The 16,764-nt window shown below is 48.6% G+C and overlaps 2 protein-coding genes across 2 annotated transcripts in view; one reads left to right on the top strand and one right to left on the bottom strand.

Moving 5' to 3' along the window:
- The first annotated feature begins 1,749 nt into the window (after window positions 1–1,749).
- hebp2 (heme binding protein 2) lies at window positions 1,750–4,664 on the top strand. Its single transcript, XM_068724529.1, has 5 exons — window positions 1,750–1,836; window positions 2,114–2,217; window positions 2,478–2,613; window positions 3,126–3,306; window positions 3,432–4,664. Exons 2-5 carry the CDS (start codon window positions 2,143–2,145, stop codon window positions 3,628–3,630), a joined length of 591 nt encoding a protein of 196 aa, XP_068580630.1. The 5' UTR covers window positions 1,750–1,836; window positions 2,114–2,142; the 3' UTR covers window positions 3,631–4,664.
- A 1,036-nt stretch (window positions 4,665–5,700) lies between these two features.
- LOC137882371 (NHS-like protein 1) overlaps window positions 5,701–16,764 on the bottom strand; it is an 83,874-nt gene continuing 72,810 nt past the window's right edge. The window contains 5 exon segments of the mRNA XM_068724649.1: window positions 5,701–8,112; window positions 10,896–11,028; window positions 12,189–14,381; window positions 14,384–14,650; window positions 14,653–15,429. Of these exon segments, the coding sequence (XP_068580750.1) occupies window positions 7,434–8,112; window positions 10,896–11,028; window positions 12,189–14,381; window positions 14,384–14,650; window positions 14,653–15,429 (4,049 nt within the window). The 3' untranslated portion in view covers window positions 5,701–7,433.

The raw sequence follows: 16,764 nt of genomic DNA on the forward strand, positions 1-16,764 counted from the left end.
TTGATGATACGCAGTGATGACGCGCATGACGTGGCGTCTGCCTAAACAAGTGCCTGTGTGTTTTTGTTGTTATTACTTTATTTGCTGTTCATTTGTGACCCCCGCTTTTATTACTTTTTCTATGTGATTGTATCTAATGTAACATACAAAGATAATGTCTCTATATTGTTGATTAAATGCTGAAATAAAGAAGATGTGTGTATGAAAGAGAACTAACTTCATGGTTGATCTTGGTGATATGACACTGTTGCACACAAGTGACTACAAACAGGCTACTTACGCAATAACAACTTCTCTAGTTGAGTATTTATTCAGATCTTTTTGTTGTTGTTGTTGGTTAAAAATAAGGGAATAAGAGAAAAGGATTTCATTCTAAAATCTTTTTTTCCTGTGTGAACATTTTTCTACTAAAACCTCACTTTTTTGTGGATGCGGACAGTTTTGATTTTATTGTACCTCAAAAAATACCATTATCTTGGACTAATTTCCATAAAACATGATTTGCATTGTTTTGTGTGCGTGTGATAAAGTGATTAGATATCCCTTTGATCAGTCTCACGTGTGTCTGGTACGTTGGGCTAATCCGTCCTTGGCATGAGAGCGATGGGATCCTGAGCTCCCCTTAAAAGCCATTGTTATTTCCAGTAGTGCTTTACAACGGTTTATGAAAATAGCCCTCTGCTTTCCTGTGAGAAAGAAAGGCGCTGACACACATGTCAGCATGACCTGTATGGCTCCAGACTGTCTGCACAGTGAGTGGAAATCATTTTTTGCCCACAGGCTAAATTAATCATATTTTCAGTGTATTTACAAAATGTGAGCGCTGAGCCGGGTACAGTAGATCCTATGGGATTATTAAGTTTCAAGTTTCAAGCTCTTCCTCTTCGTGATGGAGCTTGAAGTAAACCTGTCAGTGCATTGCATGCCTTCATTGATGAGTCTGTGAAATCCTTCTGAGAAGAAACAGCGTCACTACCTTGAATTCGTGACAGAGACAACTAGAGGAAGCAGTCAGGCTCTGCTTCCTGATGGTAATTTCATCTATAATCTATTTTAAAAGGCTGGGGGTTAATTTACACATATTTACCATGTCTTTTTAAATGTAACACAAATTGTGTTGACAAAGCTCACATCTATTCATTCAGCTTCACTTCTTAGGAAGGTGATTACTTTATTATTTACTTCATTGTTTTGAGATTATTCAACATTGTGCTGTAAAGAGAACTTCAGATTATACCTTTTGGTAAATTGTTTATTAACTGAAATGCTTATTCGATTAAAATGAACTCTGACAGAATGCATGTTTGGTGTTTGTTCTGCCTATCCATAAAAAATAAATAATATAGTATGAAATAAAAAGGCATATATTAGTATGTCCTTAAACTATGTAATTGTGTAGAATGACTTAAAAAGTCATAGTATAATAATTCATAACACGTCATAGTATAATAATTCATAACACGTCATAGTATAATAATTCATAACACGTCATAGTATAATAATTCATAACAAGTCATAGTATAATAATTCATAACACGTCATAGTATAATAATTCATAACAAGTCATAGTATAATAATTCATAACACGTCATAGTATAGTTTATAGAATTTGCAGTGACTCGAACTCACCCAAACTAATTTGAAATTGTGGCCGAATTGAACTTCTCTCCCTCAGTGACCGGGGACGTTAAAGATCCGAGCTCTTATTGTGAAGGTTATACTCGCTCAGCCCATCCTATTTCCGGTTTATGTAACACGAAGCGATCGCGTGAAAACAAACACTCACGCTCGTGCTCCACACCTTGACGGCAGGTTTACACAAGCGTAACTCGACAGGTAACTTTAATTATGTTGTATTATATTATTCAGTAGTTTTACACTTTAACAGGTTATTACGTTGTTTCAACAAAATAACGACAGAGTCGATTCTGAATTATTACCTGTATTTCTACAGTTGTTTTGTAAACAAAGTGCGTTGAAATGACTAGTCTCGTGACTAGCATGAGACTAGCAGGTTATATATGTAACCTTCATTTGGTTTTATAATGCCTTACGATTCATCCTGACTGTTGGTTGGAAAACGTCCTAAATGTTGCTATTGTTCCGTAAACAGACATTGTGGGTCATAACCTCACAGCAGTCATGATGAAAACCTTGGGACAAGCTCTGTTCTCGTCTGGACTGCAGACCCCGAAATACACAGCAGGGGACAAACAGGTAGGAGTCTCCAGAGTAGCTCGTATAACAGGACAGTAAACCTCTGGCCTGGTGGTTGTCATGGTGACTGAGACAAGTGACTTCATGTCACTTATTACAGTAGAACTCGTGACTTCTAACAATTCCACCACCTCCAACGTGGGGAAATACAGACGACATTCAGTTCACAGAAAGTGACGTAGATGGTTAATTGATTACAATAATCACCAGTACTCAATACATGACTGTGTGTGTGTGCGCGTGTGTGCGTGTTTTTGCAGGAACCAGACTATGAGACTCGCACCTACCATGCCACCAACTGGGTCAGCACCACTCTGAGCGGGACGCAGTGGGATGCGGCCATGAACACCGGCTTCCGCAAGCTCTTCAGCTACATTCAAGGCAACAATCACAACAGTGAGTTTCATCCGGTTTGTTCCTAAAGTCAGGTTAATAATGTTGAAATGTTGCAGAGTGAAGTTCTGGGTAACTTTGGCGTGAAGACAAGCGAGTCGATGAATAAATGCAAGAGTCAAAAAAAAAAAAAGGAAAAAAAAGTGCACTTTAGTTGTTGCTCAGCAGTTTGTAACGGCGCTGCTGCCTTTTGTCTTACTCAGCAGTTTACAGCTGCATTATGTATGAGAGCGGTGTGTGTGTGTGTGTGTGTGTGTGTGTGTGTGTGTGCGTGCGTGCGTGCGTGCTGTGGACTACTGCGGTCTGCATCGTGAGGAGGGTGAAGCTGCTGTTCATCCTCTTCATCTTCCTCACGTTGTTCTTCTATGTGTACCATCTGCTCAGGTTTCATTATTTACTGAAGCTCAGATCCACCAGCTGGCAACTGAGGGTTTGTCTGAGGGTTCACTTCTTTTCACGTTGTACGCCGGTCACCTGTGAGCTCTTTGTGTAAAATGAATGCTTTACTTCCTCAGAGGCGAAGGTGGAGATGACGGCTCCTGTGACGTGCCGCGTGGACCCTGGAGCCGGCCCGGCGTGCGACTCTCAGTTCACCGTGTCCTTCTACGTCCCAGAGGAGCACCAGGACAGTCCGCCGGAGCCCAGCGACCCGGAGGTGTTCTTGGAGAACAGGAAGGAGTTCACGGCTTATGTCAGGTAGAGTACAGCCGAGGCTCATCGTGCAAAACTCTTTAGTCATGCTTTGGTTCTTTTAAATATTTCCACCTGGTTGCACACACCATAAAACAAAAAATCTGACATCCTCTTGTTCCTTCTTTCAGGACGTTTGGTGGTTTTTCCAATGAGACTCTGAAGCGTGAGGAGCTCCTGAAGCTGATGGAGAGCCTGCAGAGAGATGGAGTCCAGTACGTCGACAAGCCGTTCTACGCAGCCGGGTACGACAGTCCCTTCAAGCTCATGAACCGCAGGAACGAGGTCTGGGTCCTCAAGAAGGAGCAGGAGCAGGAGCAGCAAGGTTAAGGGTCGCCCACTAGAACCGTCAACTAGTCCCAGTTAAGAAGGAATACAATGACATGATCATTTGACAACACTCAGCACAGAACGTGTCCAAAGGGAATCAAAATCAGTTCTATTATAGAAAGAAAAAATACTTTTTATATACATTTTTCCATGTCTTACTGTCTTTATTTGCTTTATTTAGTTTGATGAAAGGTTACTGAATTATACTTTCTTTTTATAAGTCTTGACAAAGAGACCGAACACATGATTACAGTCTAAGAGGTCGTCATATTCATATAAACCTTACAGATGCAGAGGGACAGTATCACCAGCAGGTGGAGCCAAGTAGTCAGGAAACGTTTCGGTCATCTGGACAAAAACCACAAATGCCTGTTTTTTAATGAACGACTTGTTGAAAATCCGCTCATTTCTATTTATTCAGTTATTTTTAAAGGTTCTTTGTGTTGCTGCAGCTCAGTGAACTCAGTGAACTTACTCTGTAATCGCCTCAGGATGATGTCTCTGATCCGTTTGGACAGGACGAATGAACACAGAGACCTGTAACGCCTTATTTTACAAACATGAAGCCATCTTTTGACTTCCTCGCTGGTCTCCTGCAGACTCAGACTGCAGGTTGTGTCTCTTGTCCGTCAGTTTGACTCAAAATGTTGGTGAATGTCAGTTTATCTGATCTCAGACGTCACTCGCCGTCGCCGCTATCGCACTCATGACGGATGAGCGACTGAGTCATTGTGAATCTGGACCAGTCGTACCATCGTGAATTCATGATTGTAGTTATCTGCTCGTGATTTGAAGCCGACACACACCAACGCTTGTGGTGCCTGGTGAGAGACAATAACAAAGTTTACATCCTTTTATACATTAACTCATATTAATCATCATGTACTAGAACGTGTGTTCTGGGTACTTAATGAGGGAATGATGACATAAGCACTGCACTAATGTATGAATCATGGGAGATATTACTCCCCACTAAATGTTTAAGAATGAAAAATGTATGATCTAATTAATAATAAATATATCTCAGCGTCAAATGATTCTGATCATTTATTACCTCCACGTTCGTCGTGTAACTGTGTTTTCGTCGTCTCTATTTAGTGACGTTTGAATCACAAACAGGCCGTCTTTCACTCTCCGATCGTTGTGACCTTTCTTCATCCTCTCCAACCTTCTCTCTCTCTCCGTCAGGCTCACGTCTGCTGAGTCCATCTGTTTATTTATGGCACGATTGTTCCCAATATCATGTTCAGAAGCTCAGCAGAAATGACACCTATTTTATCCTCTGAAAACACACACACACACACACACACACACACACACACACACACACACACACACACACACACACACACACACACACACACACACACACACACACACACACACACACACACACACACACACACACACACACACACACACTTCGTCTGTTGTTCACCGGTCAGATCGATGTCATTGGCCGTGCTCAGTGAGGTGAAATGTTGCTGCGGATAGGAAATGTATAAAGAGGCTCGCTGCTTTGTTCCAAACACCGGTAGTTTATTTTAACTTTATCTTTTAGTAAAATAAAAGGCGGCGAGGTTTCAGTCGTGGGCCACGAGCAGGAAGTCGCCCCGCAGTCTATTGTGGGCTGAGCCTGTGATGCAGTGTGTGCTAATAGGACGTCCAGCAGGAGACAGAACCGATGGGGCCGTGTGGGGGGGGGGGGGGGGGGGGGGGGGTAAAACGTCTGCTGCTTTCCAGATGATGGACGAGTATGGGTGCCATGGCGACGGAGCTAATGAGGCTGCGATTTAGGGTGCTGGGGCTGTCAGATGACCGTGAATCACACACACACACACACACACACACCACACACACACACACACACACACACACACACACACACACACACACACACACACACACACACACACACACACACACACACACAGAGAGAGAGAGAGAGAGACAGACAGACAGACAGACAGACAGACAGACAGACAGACAGACAGACAGACAGACAGACAGACAGACAGACAGACAGACAGACAGACAGACAGACAGACAGAAATGACACAGAACTCGCTCTTTAAATATCACCTTGTTTTTTATTACAGACAGACACAAGAGCGTTCGCAGCTCCACTCCAACTTCTTCTTCTGTCCTCCCGTCTTGTCCTCTCTACGATCGAGACGTTGTCCCGTCATGAGACGAGCGCTCCAGAGCGCTCAGGTGTGGGAGCTTGGAGACACACTTTGGTCACAGGCGATTAATCCACGGGTGTGACGGCTGTTAGGAGGTTATTAAGTCACCTCAGTGTATGACTCTCAGGAGACCACATTTACTCAGCTGTGAGCAGCGGCCTGGGGTTCGCATGACTCAAGATTAAGGGCAGTAGAAGGCTTTAGCATAAATAATAACGTTATTGCATTATTGTGTCACTATAAAGCACCTTTAAATGAAAGTAAAGGCCTGGTGGGATCAGATGAATGTGGCCCTGTGCCTCCATCAGCTGGTTGACTCCGATCACACCGTCTACAGTCCTGCTATGAGAAAATAAATAAGCTACAGAAACAGGAAACCAGCAAATACAGGGCTCTACAAATGTACAGTCAAAATGATACTTAAAACCTCTTTCTCTATGTATTTACATACAGGATGATATGAAACTGCAGAAGGATAAAGTTAGCAGAGAGGTCAACAGAAGCATAGAAGTCCTTTAAGCCCCAAGAAGCTCGTGGTCCTGGGCTGCATGCAGGGTGTCACACTGTGGTCCCTTCAGGTTCACATTCAGCTCTCTGGTCCCCGACGTGATCACTAGAAGACCCCGACAGTAACACGAGTTCTTCTGCTCATCTCATCTCCGTCTTTACAGTTATAGATTCATACTTAACTCCCAAACACGTCATGACATCACTTGTTTATTAAAACAATCTTTAAAACATAGTTTTCAAGTCACAAACAAAGAAAACGATCTATGCACAATGCAAAATCTACAAACTAAAATTCATCTAATAGAGGTTTTATGAGCCTTTTTTTTTTTACAGAGTTTTATAAAGTTTTGGTTGAGTCTCTTTACGCTGTACAGCTGTTCACTTCCTGGCCGTCACTAGGTGGCAGCACTGAGCCCTCTGCACTTCCACTGAACGTTCCAGCTCCGCAAACTAACCCTCTGACCTAAGAGCAGCAAGCAAAACCCGCCGATAACCGCAGCTGAAGCTGGACTGTGGAGCGGAGTGTTGCACCACCTCCTCCGGGTTCTTTTCACGATATTATGGGCTGTTTGAAGCCAACGCTTCTCGAACACTTTCCAGAGCCAACAGAAGAGAAGCAGAAGCTGAGAAGATCCACAAGGCGAGAGCGTCCAGCACGCCTCTACATTCCACTCTCTCCTACCGCCTAGCACCACAGCAGACGTTTCACTTTCTTCAGCTCACTGCCTTCTCCTCGTCCTTCAAAGAAACTAAAAGATTCTTGCACGTTAATGACATAAAAGTAAAAAAAAAAAAAAAAAGCAACACAAATGGAAACAAACTGGGCGTAAAAGCACCGCCGTTCTTTGAACACAATGGGTGAGTCACCAAACGAAGGACAGAGTGAGATTCATGGGAGCAATGCAGCAGATACAGCCTGGTCCATGACGGGGCGACCTCTGACCTCACACCAGCGCCTGACATTTAACTGCCTCGGAGGCGACGCCGAGGGGGGCGGGGCTCGGGAAGGTGTCTCTGGAGGGCCTTCTATTGGCTCCTCCTCCTGCCCCCTACCTGGTTATGACGAGTGAGTTCAGCTCCTTGTATCGAAGGGGCGGTCCTTGCTTTTTAACTTCTGCTCTCGTCAGATAAAGTGCCATTGGAGTTACTGAATAGAGGGAGAGTCTGAGCAGAGGGTGTGGACAGACTCTCTGCAGTGTCCCCGTACTCGCTCTCCGCCAGCTCGCCCTCGCGCTCACAGATCACCGTCATTGGGCTGCTGAGGATCCGGTTGCGTGCGTTGTACTTGCTGCTGGCAGCAGAGGGCGGCGTGCGCGAGCGCCCGTACCTGAACCCGCTCATCGAAAAGGACGGCGACGTCGGCGAGGACAGGGCCAAGGCCTCGTAGCGGCTCCACTCATCCGTTGCTCTCTTGCCACGGCTGGGGGAGTTACAGGGGCTGTGTGGCGCCATCAGCGAGGAGGAAGGCGAGGCCTCAGGGTAGTCCAACGCCGACTCCGAGTACGGCCTCTGGGAGCGAGGGTCGGTGGAGCGGAGCATCTCAGTGGCCGACATCCTGAAGCTGGTCTCTGAGCGGCTGCCCTTCTTCAGGAGAAGGGCCTTGAAGCTGTCGCTGCTGGTGGAGGACTTGCGAAGGTTGCGCTGGATGGAGCCCGGCGGGCGAGGCGAGGGGGACACCGTCACTGGGGACCCGCCTGTCGGAGTGGCGGGTGGAGACTGAGGGCTGCTCCCGGCCCGGGACTTGTCCTCCTCAGATTCCTTGCGACCCAGGACCTTGCGCTTCGACCTAGGGTAAAATGGTGGATAAGCAGATTAACGGCACGCTCGTCATTCTGCAAAGTGAGTGAGTGCAAGCAGGGTTATTGAATTTGTAAAAAAATTGAATAAATTAGGGGCAATTAGATGTTGAACTGATGGAAGAGCGAGTTGAAATGCTAGGGATGGGGGCAGTTTCATCAAATCCAATTATTCAAATTGAAATCAGGCTGCAGAATATGGGATTCCATATAAATGAGCAGGAACCTTGTGAATGTTTCAGCGCTGTAGTAGCTAAAAAAGAAAAGAAAAAAAAAGATGCTCTTCAAATACTTGGCCTACGCGCCTCAGTCTGTCCCAAATTTGCCATATGTCAGCACTGCCCCCAGCAGTCATGCGTCACAGCACGGATCTTGAAAGAGGTAAAACCATTGAGTGGCGTGGATGCTCCAAAAAATAATAAAGCGAGGGCAATGAGAAGAGTTACATTTACGTTAAAGGAATCCAATGAGTTTTTACCAGAAAAGCTGCAGACGCTGCAACTCTGCAGCAAAGCTCAGACGCGGCACAATGAAATTAATCAAAAACACAAACTGGGAAAAGTGCCCAAAGCAGTTTTAATCACACAAGGACGACTCAGCCTCCTCTCAACGGGGGAAGGGGGGGGGGGGGGGGGGGGGGGGGGGGGTTGTGTATCGGAGTGGTTGACTGCACCGCTCAGCCCGCACTGTCAATAACTCCTACAACCAAAGCATAGCAATACAGCTGCAACGGGCAGAACACCGGGGATTAGGGCTAGCAGGGGAAACAGCCTTATTAATCTGTGGTCCAGCGGGTTTGCACTGTGGGATTACTGTTGCTAATCCACAGGTAGCATCGCCGCGATGGCAGAAACAAGGCTCGCTAATTAAAAGGGAAGCGGCTACCTGCCACTTCGCACCGCTCTAGAAAGGATGCTCCCACCCACTGCATGCCCCCTCTGCACGAGGAGGGAGAGAGGGGGAGAGGGGGGGAGACAGAGATGGTTAAAGGCATCACAAATTGAGATTCTGTGATATGGAGAGCAATGTGATGCAAAAAGCAAAAAAGAGCAGTGAAGGAAAATCCTTAATCCTCAGATTAGATCTACAGAAAACAGTTCTTTCATACGGGACAAATAAGCTGAATCTACTGGTGAAGGTCAAACGAGACGGAGAACTCGAGATGGTCTGTGAGGGAATCTGATTTTTGTTTCAGAAAGACTGCGTTTTAGTCGGTGACATAAACTCAGCCTACATCCAGCGCCGTCCCCGGTGAGCTCCCTCGCCACAGTAGCTCATCTGCATTACGTAAGACCTTTCTCACACAACATTTACACGTGCACACACACACTCACACACCTGAACTCAGCCAACCAAGACGGCTGCATACGGAACTCACGGTGTGTTAAACTCACGGCCGCACCGGATCTAGGTTATCGAGGTAAACCAGGCTGCAATCTAAGACACGTCTCAGAGCGCTCTATCGATCTCTGTGTTTGTGTCACGTCTGGTTTGGAGCGTCTCCCTGCAGACAGCTCGTATTTTATGCTGCAGATGTAAGAGCAATTCATTTAGAGTGTTCCAGAGAGACGGGGGGAGAAGACGAGGAATGTGGGGGCGAAATGACGGAGTTGAAAACAAAAGGTATCGGACAGGTGATGAGGGGAGAGGAGACGTGTCAGAGAGGAGAAGAAGGAAACACAAACTATACATTCAGACATAATGTCTCAATCTGTTGATAGTTCAAAACAATGTATCAACTCTCCATTCCGTCGTCGCTTCCCACTCATGTAAAATGATTCTAAACATTCTATTCTAAGGAGGCAAACAAACCGCTCCACTGTGAGGTTTAAGCACACACGCGTACACAATCCCGTCATCCAATTAAACGGCACAATAAATCGCCGCTCGCACACGTGACGCGCGCGCCATAAATACATCAACAATCTGTCGCCAGCAGAAATAAAATCCCGTGAAATTAAATCCTGCGATGCTCAAGAGAAGTCCAACCGCCGGCGCACGTGACCGTGAAACACAAACTGGCGGGCTGCATGCGAAATTTATGTGTCCTGCCTTTGAAGCGCGAGGAGCACGTATGCAATATATATATATATATATATATATATATATATATATATATATATATATATATATATATATATATATATATATATATATCAGTGTGTACGAGGACCGGAGAGATGGAAGCAGAGAGAGAGGGAGAACGACAAATCTCTCTGGTGGCCTCTAACCTAGATTAGGACACGAGGGTGTCGAGTAGTTAAATAATGGATGAAGCAGCCGCCTCTTTTCCTCCTGCTGAGAATGAGCAACGCTAATGTGACTTTACCAACACAGATGCCTTGATAAACATGTGGCTACCGACTCACTGACAGAAAAAAAAAACGCCACTCTGGAGACTCCAGCTATGTGACGGATGTGCATGCTTGCAGATGGGACAGCGCTGGGTAAAGTTATGACTGAGAGGTGGAGGGCAGAGGGAGAGGAGGGGGAAGGAGATGGAAAGAGAGAAACCATGGGGTCGAAGGAGCTTGGACTTCAGGGTGATACATTGTGGTTTATGAGGGGGGGGGGGGGGGGGGGGGGGAAGTGAGATGTTGACAGAGAAGGAGGGGGGAGGAAGAGAGGAGAACAAACAGCAAACCGATCGCTAGAGATGAAATAATCTAGCTCAGTGGAATAAATGATGTATAAGGAGTTGAGGCGGGTTGGGAGTAAAGAAGTTGGAGTAGATGAAGAAGTGACGATGAAGATGAGAAATGCATCATGGTACCTGTGAATGGCGGCAAAAAGGTCCTCTGTGGTTCGGGGCCGCGTGGGAGTCGGGGTCACCATGTTCTCCTCGGGGCCCCCGTTGGCTGACGGGACCGGAGACGATTCGGCCGTACTGGAGTAGAACACCTCACCTGAGACAGAGAAACACACACACACACACACACACACACAGTTACAGGAGAGTGAAGACACACACACACACACACACACACACACACACACACACACACACACACACACACACACACACACACACACACACACACACACACACACACACACACACACACACACACACACACACACACACACACACACTTCAGGGTTACTCAGTGAAACACACACTCATGAATGCAGCATCTAGTCGCATTAACCTGGCTGTCTATGGAATCTGAAGTGGTACGGAGGAGGTGCTGGACTGTCTTCTTACATTCTCTTTGGGTCTCTAGATATCCTGTCTTTTCTTCTCCTCTTGTTCAGCCTCTCTCCTCCTCCTCCTCCTCCTCCCCCTCCTCCTGTCAACCTCCGCGCTCACGTCTGCGCTTCGACTGCCTGAGCTGCTGCAGGCAGTCTCACTTTACGCTCCCCCCATCCTCCCCTCCATCCCCGCACCAGATCTGTTACCCTCCCCTCCGATCCGATAGAGCCCCTCCCCCCCTCCCCTCCAACCACAAAAAAGCAGCCCCCCTGGACACTCCCCCCCCCCTCTTATCCCAGAGAGAGAGAGAAAAAAAAGGATAGATAGGGAGCAGGACAGAAGGAGAGAGGGGCTGAGTAGGACAGACTGAGGATGAAAGATTAACAGCAAAGAAGAGGAAAAGGCAAAAATGGATATTTGGAAATAAGGATGGATGGCGAAGAGGAGTCGAGTAGACAGTGGAGTGGGGGGGGGCAGAGGAAAAAAAGCAATGCGGGAAAAATGAAGGGCAATAGCAACAAGAGATGTCTGCATATGAACATGTAGAAGAGAGAGTGAGAGCGGTGCTGTCCCAGTGATAAGCCGTCTCTCCTGCGCTATTTTCACAGTTTTCAAACCTCTAAGAACTCGTGGTTTCAGGTCTGGATCTGTTGCTTTGAAAGGCAAAATGAATTTCACAGCTGCCTGAGGAGCTGGCCGCACAGCTCGCAGGCAGCAGCACCACTGACCACATAGGATTATAGTAATGAGCTGAACTAATAAGTAAATGAAGATTTTGACTGACACATTTAAAATGAGTGTTCTCTCTACACACACGTTATATATGTCTAACTTTGATTTGATGATAACAAAAAGTGTTTAAGTCAGACTCACTGGTGTCGTCCTCCTTGGAGCTGATGGATCCAGTCGTGCTACTTGTTCCATCTCCCTCATCCTCGTCCTCTTCTTGGGCCTCTCCATTGGTGTATAGTCCGGGGTCAAGACTCGACTCCTTCTGGGTTACTGTCGTTTCACAGCTCTCTGATGGAAGCTCTGAGCTCTCTGAAGTCTCCTCTTCTTCCTGTCGCTCACTTTCTTCCTTCTTTTCTTTCTGTATTTGTCGTTGCGGCGCATCAACTTGGTCTTCTATTTGTGACAGGCTGGTTGTATCCTCATGCCGAGATGGAACCCGTTCATTGAATTGTGGGAGGAAAGAGATTTGGGGTTTCTTGGAGACCACTGGGGGCTTCCGTTTGACAGGGCTCTGTTGGGGACTGGGCATCGATTCCCGTCCTTCAACCTTTTCTTTTCTGTTTAAGTTAAAGTAACTTTCATCCTCCGCTTTTCCATTTATGACGACGCTATCTGGTGTGTCATGTGTGATACTGCAGTCTAAAGACAACTCTTCTAAGAGCTTCGACACGGGTGATGGTGAGGAGTTGCGCGAGTCTTCTTCTGGGGAGCGGTTTGACCCGGGCGTCACAGTAGGTTGCTCCAGGGGGTGAGACGTCTCCGGGGTCTGGGGCTTTAGAACCTGAGCTTCGGTGTGGTCCGATTCGCCGTTAATCTCCTTCTCTGGCCGTTTAACGGAGCGGAGCTGCACCCTTTGCAGCGCCAGCGGCGTGATCAGGGGCTTAGGTGACTTTGTAGGGCTTTTGCAAAGAGCTGGTTTTGGAGCATCTTTCACTGCCTTCACAAAAGATGGGGAAGGTGGGACAAAAGCCGGCAGTGGAGGAGGTGGAGGGGGACCCATGGAGGGGATGGGAGGTGGGGGTGGAGGGGGAGGGCTGAAGCTCCCATTGAAGGATGAACTGGGGTGGATTAGCATTTCAGGGGACGGAAGAGGAGGGAATTCTGGGGAGGTGGAGCAAGCAGCGGGTGGGCTCAGAGTTTGAGTCTGAGGGGTGGTTGGTAACGGGGGAGCTGGCGGTGCAGTGCCGGCACTGGAACAAGGCGGTAGAGGGGGAGGGAAGGGTGGAGGTGGGCTGAGAGGGGTGTTGGGAGCTGAGGAGGAGAGGAGCAAGGGTGGAGGTGGCGGAGGAGGAGGTCCGGAGCTCTTAAGTGAGTCCGAGGTGGTGGAGGAAAGGGAGGTGGAAGAGGAGGACATGGATACAGAAGAGAGGAGAGAGGACTTTCTCTCGGGCACTTTGGGCTTTGGCCGGCTGCCCGAGGGAGACATGGACCTGACAAACGAGGGCACTGGGGTTCCAGCTGTGGGGGTGTTGGACTGGCTGGAGTATCCGCTAGATGGGGAGGTCAGCCGGTGCACCCTGTCCGGTGAGGACGTTGCCATTTTGGGCTTCACTGCCACCCCTCCCTCCTGGCCCGGAGCACCAGGGGCCTGGCTGTTGTTGAGATGCTCACCTCCGTTCTGTAATTCTCCTGGGTGAGCCCCAGCCGACATGTTGTCCGTGGCATGGACCGGAGGGGTCTGCACCCTCTGATCGTGGTTCCGGGGGTAGTCCATGTAGTAACCCCAGGAATCAGCGTATTCTGAGCGCAAGCTGCTGGTGTCGCTGTGAGCCGGCGTCACGTGGCACAGCGAGTAAACGTTCGACACACCGCCACAGTTGGCGTTAGCTGCTAGCGATGCCGCAGAGCTACCTGCACTGATGCTACTCTGGCTGCGTGGCCGTAGCACCCAAGGGTCATCGTAGTCACTGCTCGGGCTGTGAGAGGGTGAAGAAGGCGAAGCCCCTTTTCCTTTCCTTCCATTCAGCCCCATCTGGAGGCTCTGCTGCAAGCTGGCAATAAGAGTCTCATTGAGCATGGCTCCGTTTGCCTCCTTAGCACCGCCGACGGCGCTAACGCCCCCGAGAGGCTTTTTAGCCGAAGTCTTGCGCCTAAGAGAGTCTGTGCGAGCCGGTGGCAGAGGAGGCTTCTTGGCCTTGCGGAGGGAGATGCTGCGGGACAGCGAGCGGTCGCTGTACAAGCTCACAGAGTCTTCCCGATTGGCCACCTCGCGGCACTCGTACATGCTGTGCCTGGTGGCCCGTCCGGGTGCTGCACCATGCCCGCTGCCATGGCTGCGAGAGCGCAGGCCTGAGTCCAGGTGCATGGAGGTGTAGTATCCATCATTGTCTTGGGATAGAGGGAGCTGGAGTCAGTAGTGGTCCTGGAGGAGTGATCCAGGCTGCTATACAACTGGTTTACAGGAATGGAGCAGCTGGAGGTCAGAGTACGGTGTGGAACCACCACGTTTTCGGGCGTGTCGTAGATCCACTGCTCCTCCGGCAGACAGGATGGAGGTGTGGGCGCCAAGGTGCTGTGGCTGTGTATGCTGCTGTCCGAGAGCCCCGACTCACTAGCAGGTTTTGCGACTTCCGGACCGCCACCCTTTGGTGTGTGAGTGGGGTGGAAGTGGCCAAAGCTGGGCAGGTGAAGCTGTGGGTGAAGGCTATTGGACTGGAGATTCTGGGGTCAGCGTTGGCGGAGGAGGCGAGGCTGAGCGGTCGAGCCGTGGGGTAAGCTGATGCTTGGGAGTGGGGGAGCTGACCGGAGGTGTTGAGGGTGATGACCTCAGAGGAGCTCGACAGGGTGGCGTTGGGGATGAGTGAGGTGGAATAGGCAGCATGAGGGGAGACTACACATGCTGGACCACCACCCCAATCACTGGCCTGTGTCCCCCTCACCTCCTGAGACTTAGGCCGAGGCAGGGTGCCTGTCCTCGGGGCGTTTCTCATGTGCACCACTGTATCATCAACTTGAAGCTTGCCAATCTGCCTCGGAGGCGTAATTTGCTCCTCAGACCTGATGGGGGTGCTGCTATAAATGGGGTCAGCGCTGAGGGACACCCTGGCTCCCTGTCGGGGCAGACTGTGAAAACGGGAGAGATCTCTGTTAAACTGAGGCAGCATCAAGATCCCGGAGCCGTCGCTGCTCGAGACGGAGATACTTCCCGTTGAGGAGGAAGCAGAAATGCCGGCCATTTGAGCAGCGATTCCCTGTCCTCGTTGAGCCCGGATTCGTCTCATGGACGGGGGTACAATCTTGATTGTTTCTGTCTGGCAGCCGGAGTCTCTGGTCTCTGAACGTCGGAGCGTTGAGTTGACGCTCCCAACTCTACCCAAGGTGGAGTACTGTCCCGGGATGAACATGGAATGCGGCCGGAGCTCTCCGCCGTGTCCTTTTGCTGCTGTCAAAGGAATAAAGAAAATGAGATAAACACAGGATCGATCACAACACCTCGTTTCCTTCTCTTGCACCACTACCCTTCTCTTTCCTCTCTATAACTTCATAAACAATGCTGTCTGCTCTTCTGGACCGGACTGTTAAGATAAACTGTGGTCACATGGACGTTAATTAATTGAATTAGCTGTCTCATGCGCTAATAACTTCTGGTCTTCTTCATGAAGGAGGAACGGGTATGAGGGAGGACAGAGAGACTCCCTCCTATGCCTCCCCTCCTCTTATGGCTCTGGCTCAGTCCGATAGAGCAGCAAACAACAACCTCGAGGTCCAGGACAGGCAGCCAACAAACACACACACACACACACACACACACACACACACACATACATACATGGCCACAAACACACAGTGTTGACATGGTCATGCACCGTCATACAGGACAGAACACACAGGAAGACATAGAGACGAGGACACGCAGAAATGCAGATATCACTCACACACACACACACACACACACACACACACACACACACACACACACACACACCGAACATACCGGCTTGTAAACAAACAATTTGAAGAACGAGTTGTAAAACGAGAGACGATCTTTAGTGCGTTCTCCCATCTGTGGTGCCTCTCCTGTTGACGCTCGTGTCCCAGAACATACACTCACTTCCTTTTTCTTCTCTCTCTCTCTCTCTCTCTCTCTCTCCCTTCTCGCCGTCTCTCTCTCTCTCTCTCGCTAAACCACGCATCCACTCTCTTCCTCCTTTGCTAAAAGCTGGAGTGACAGCTTGGCTGCTGTTGCCGCCGCTGCTGCGATGGATTAAGCTGCAGGTCTACTTCGCAGGCAGCTCTTGTGCTAGGAGAGGGAGGGATGAGGCACTGGGACAATTACCCCGGCCCAGTAATCATGACATTCAGAGGCTGTCGTCAGCTGGTCACTAACCACACTTTAAAGCTCCTTTCCTATCAGCCCCCGGAGATCTTATCTCACAGAGAAATGACATTCTCCTTAAACACTGCTGTGTAACTAAACATCAGCCATGCGGCGCCGTCAGCACAGCTTAAAAAGCTTAGTGCTCGCTTAACACCCAGCTCAGCTCAGTGGAGGACCTCTGAAACTTCATATCTGTCATGTACCCCTCATCTGTTTGGAGGGTTTGAGGATCATACGTTCTGAAAATGACAAGAGTGATTCTTAGGTGTTTGTGATCAGGGGCCCATTGTCTCATAATCGGTGCATGTCGGTAAGTAAGACACTCATGTGACACATGCTAAAGATCATCAATAAGGCCCCAGGATTAACGCTTATACACATAATTAACACACACAATTC

Source organism: Cebidichthys violaceus, unplaced genomic scaffold (assembly GCF_023349555.1).
Source record: "Cebidichthys violaceus isolate CVI_PGR_0920_01 unplaced genomic scaffold, fCebVio1.0.p SCAF_31, whole genome shotgun sequence".
NCBI lineage: Eukaryota > Metazoa > Chordata > Actinopteri > Perciformes > Stichaeidae > Cebidichthys > Cebidichthys violaceus.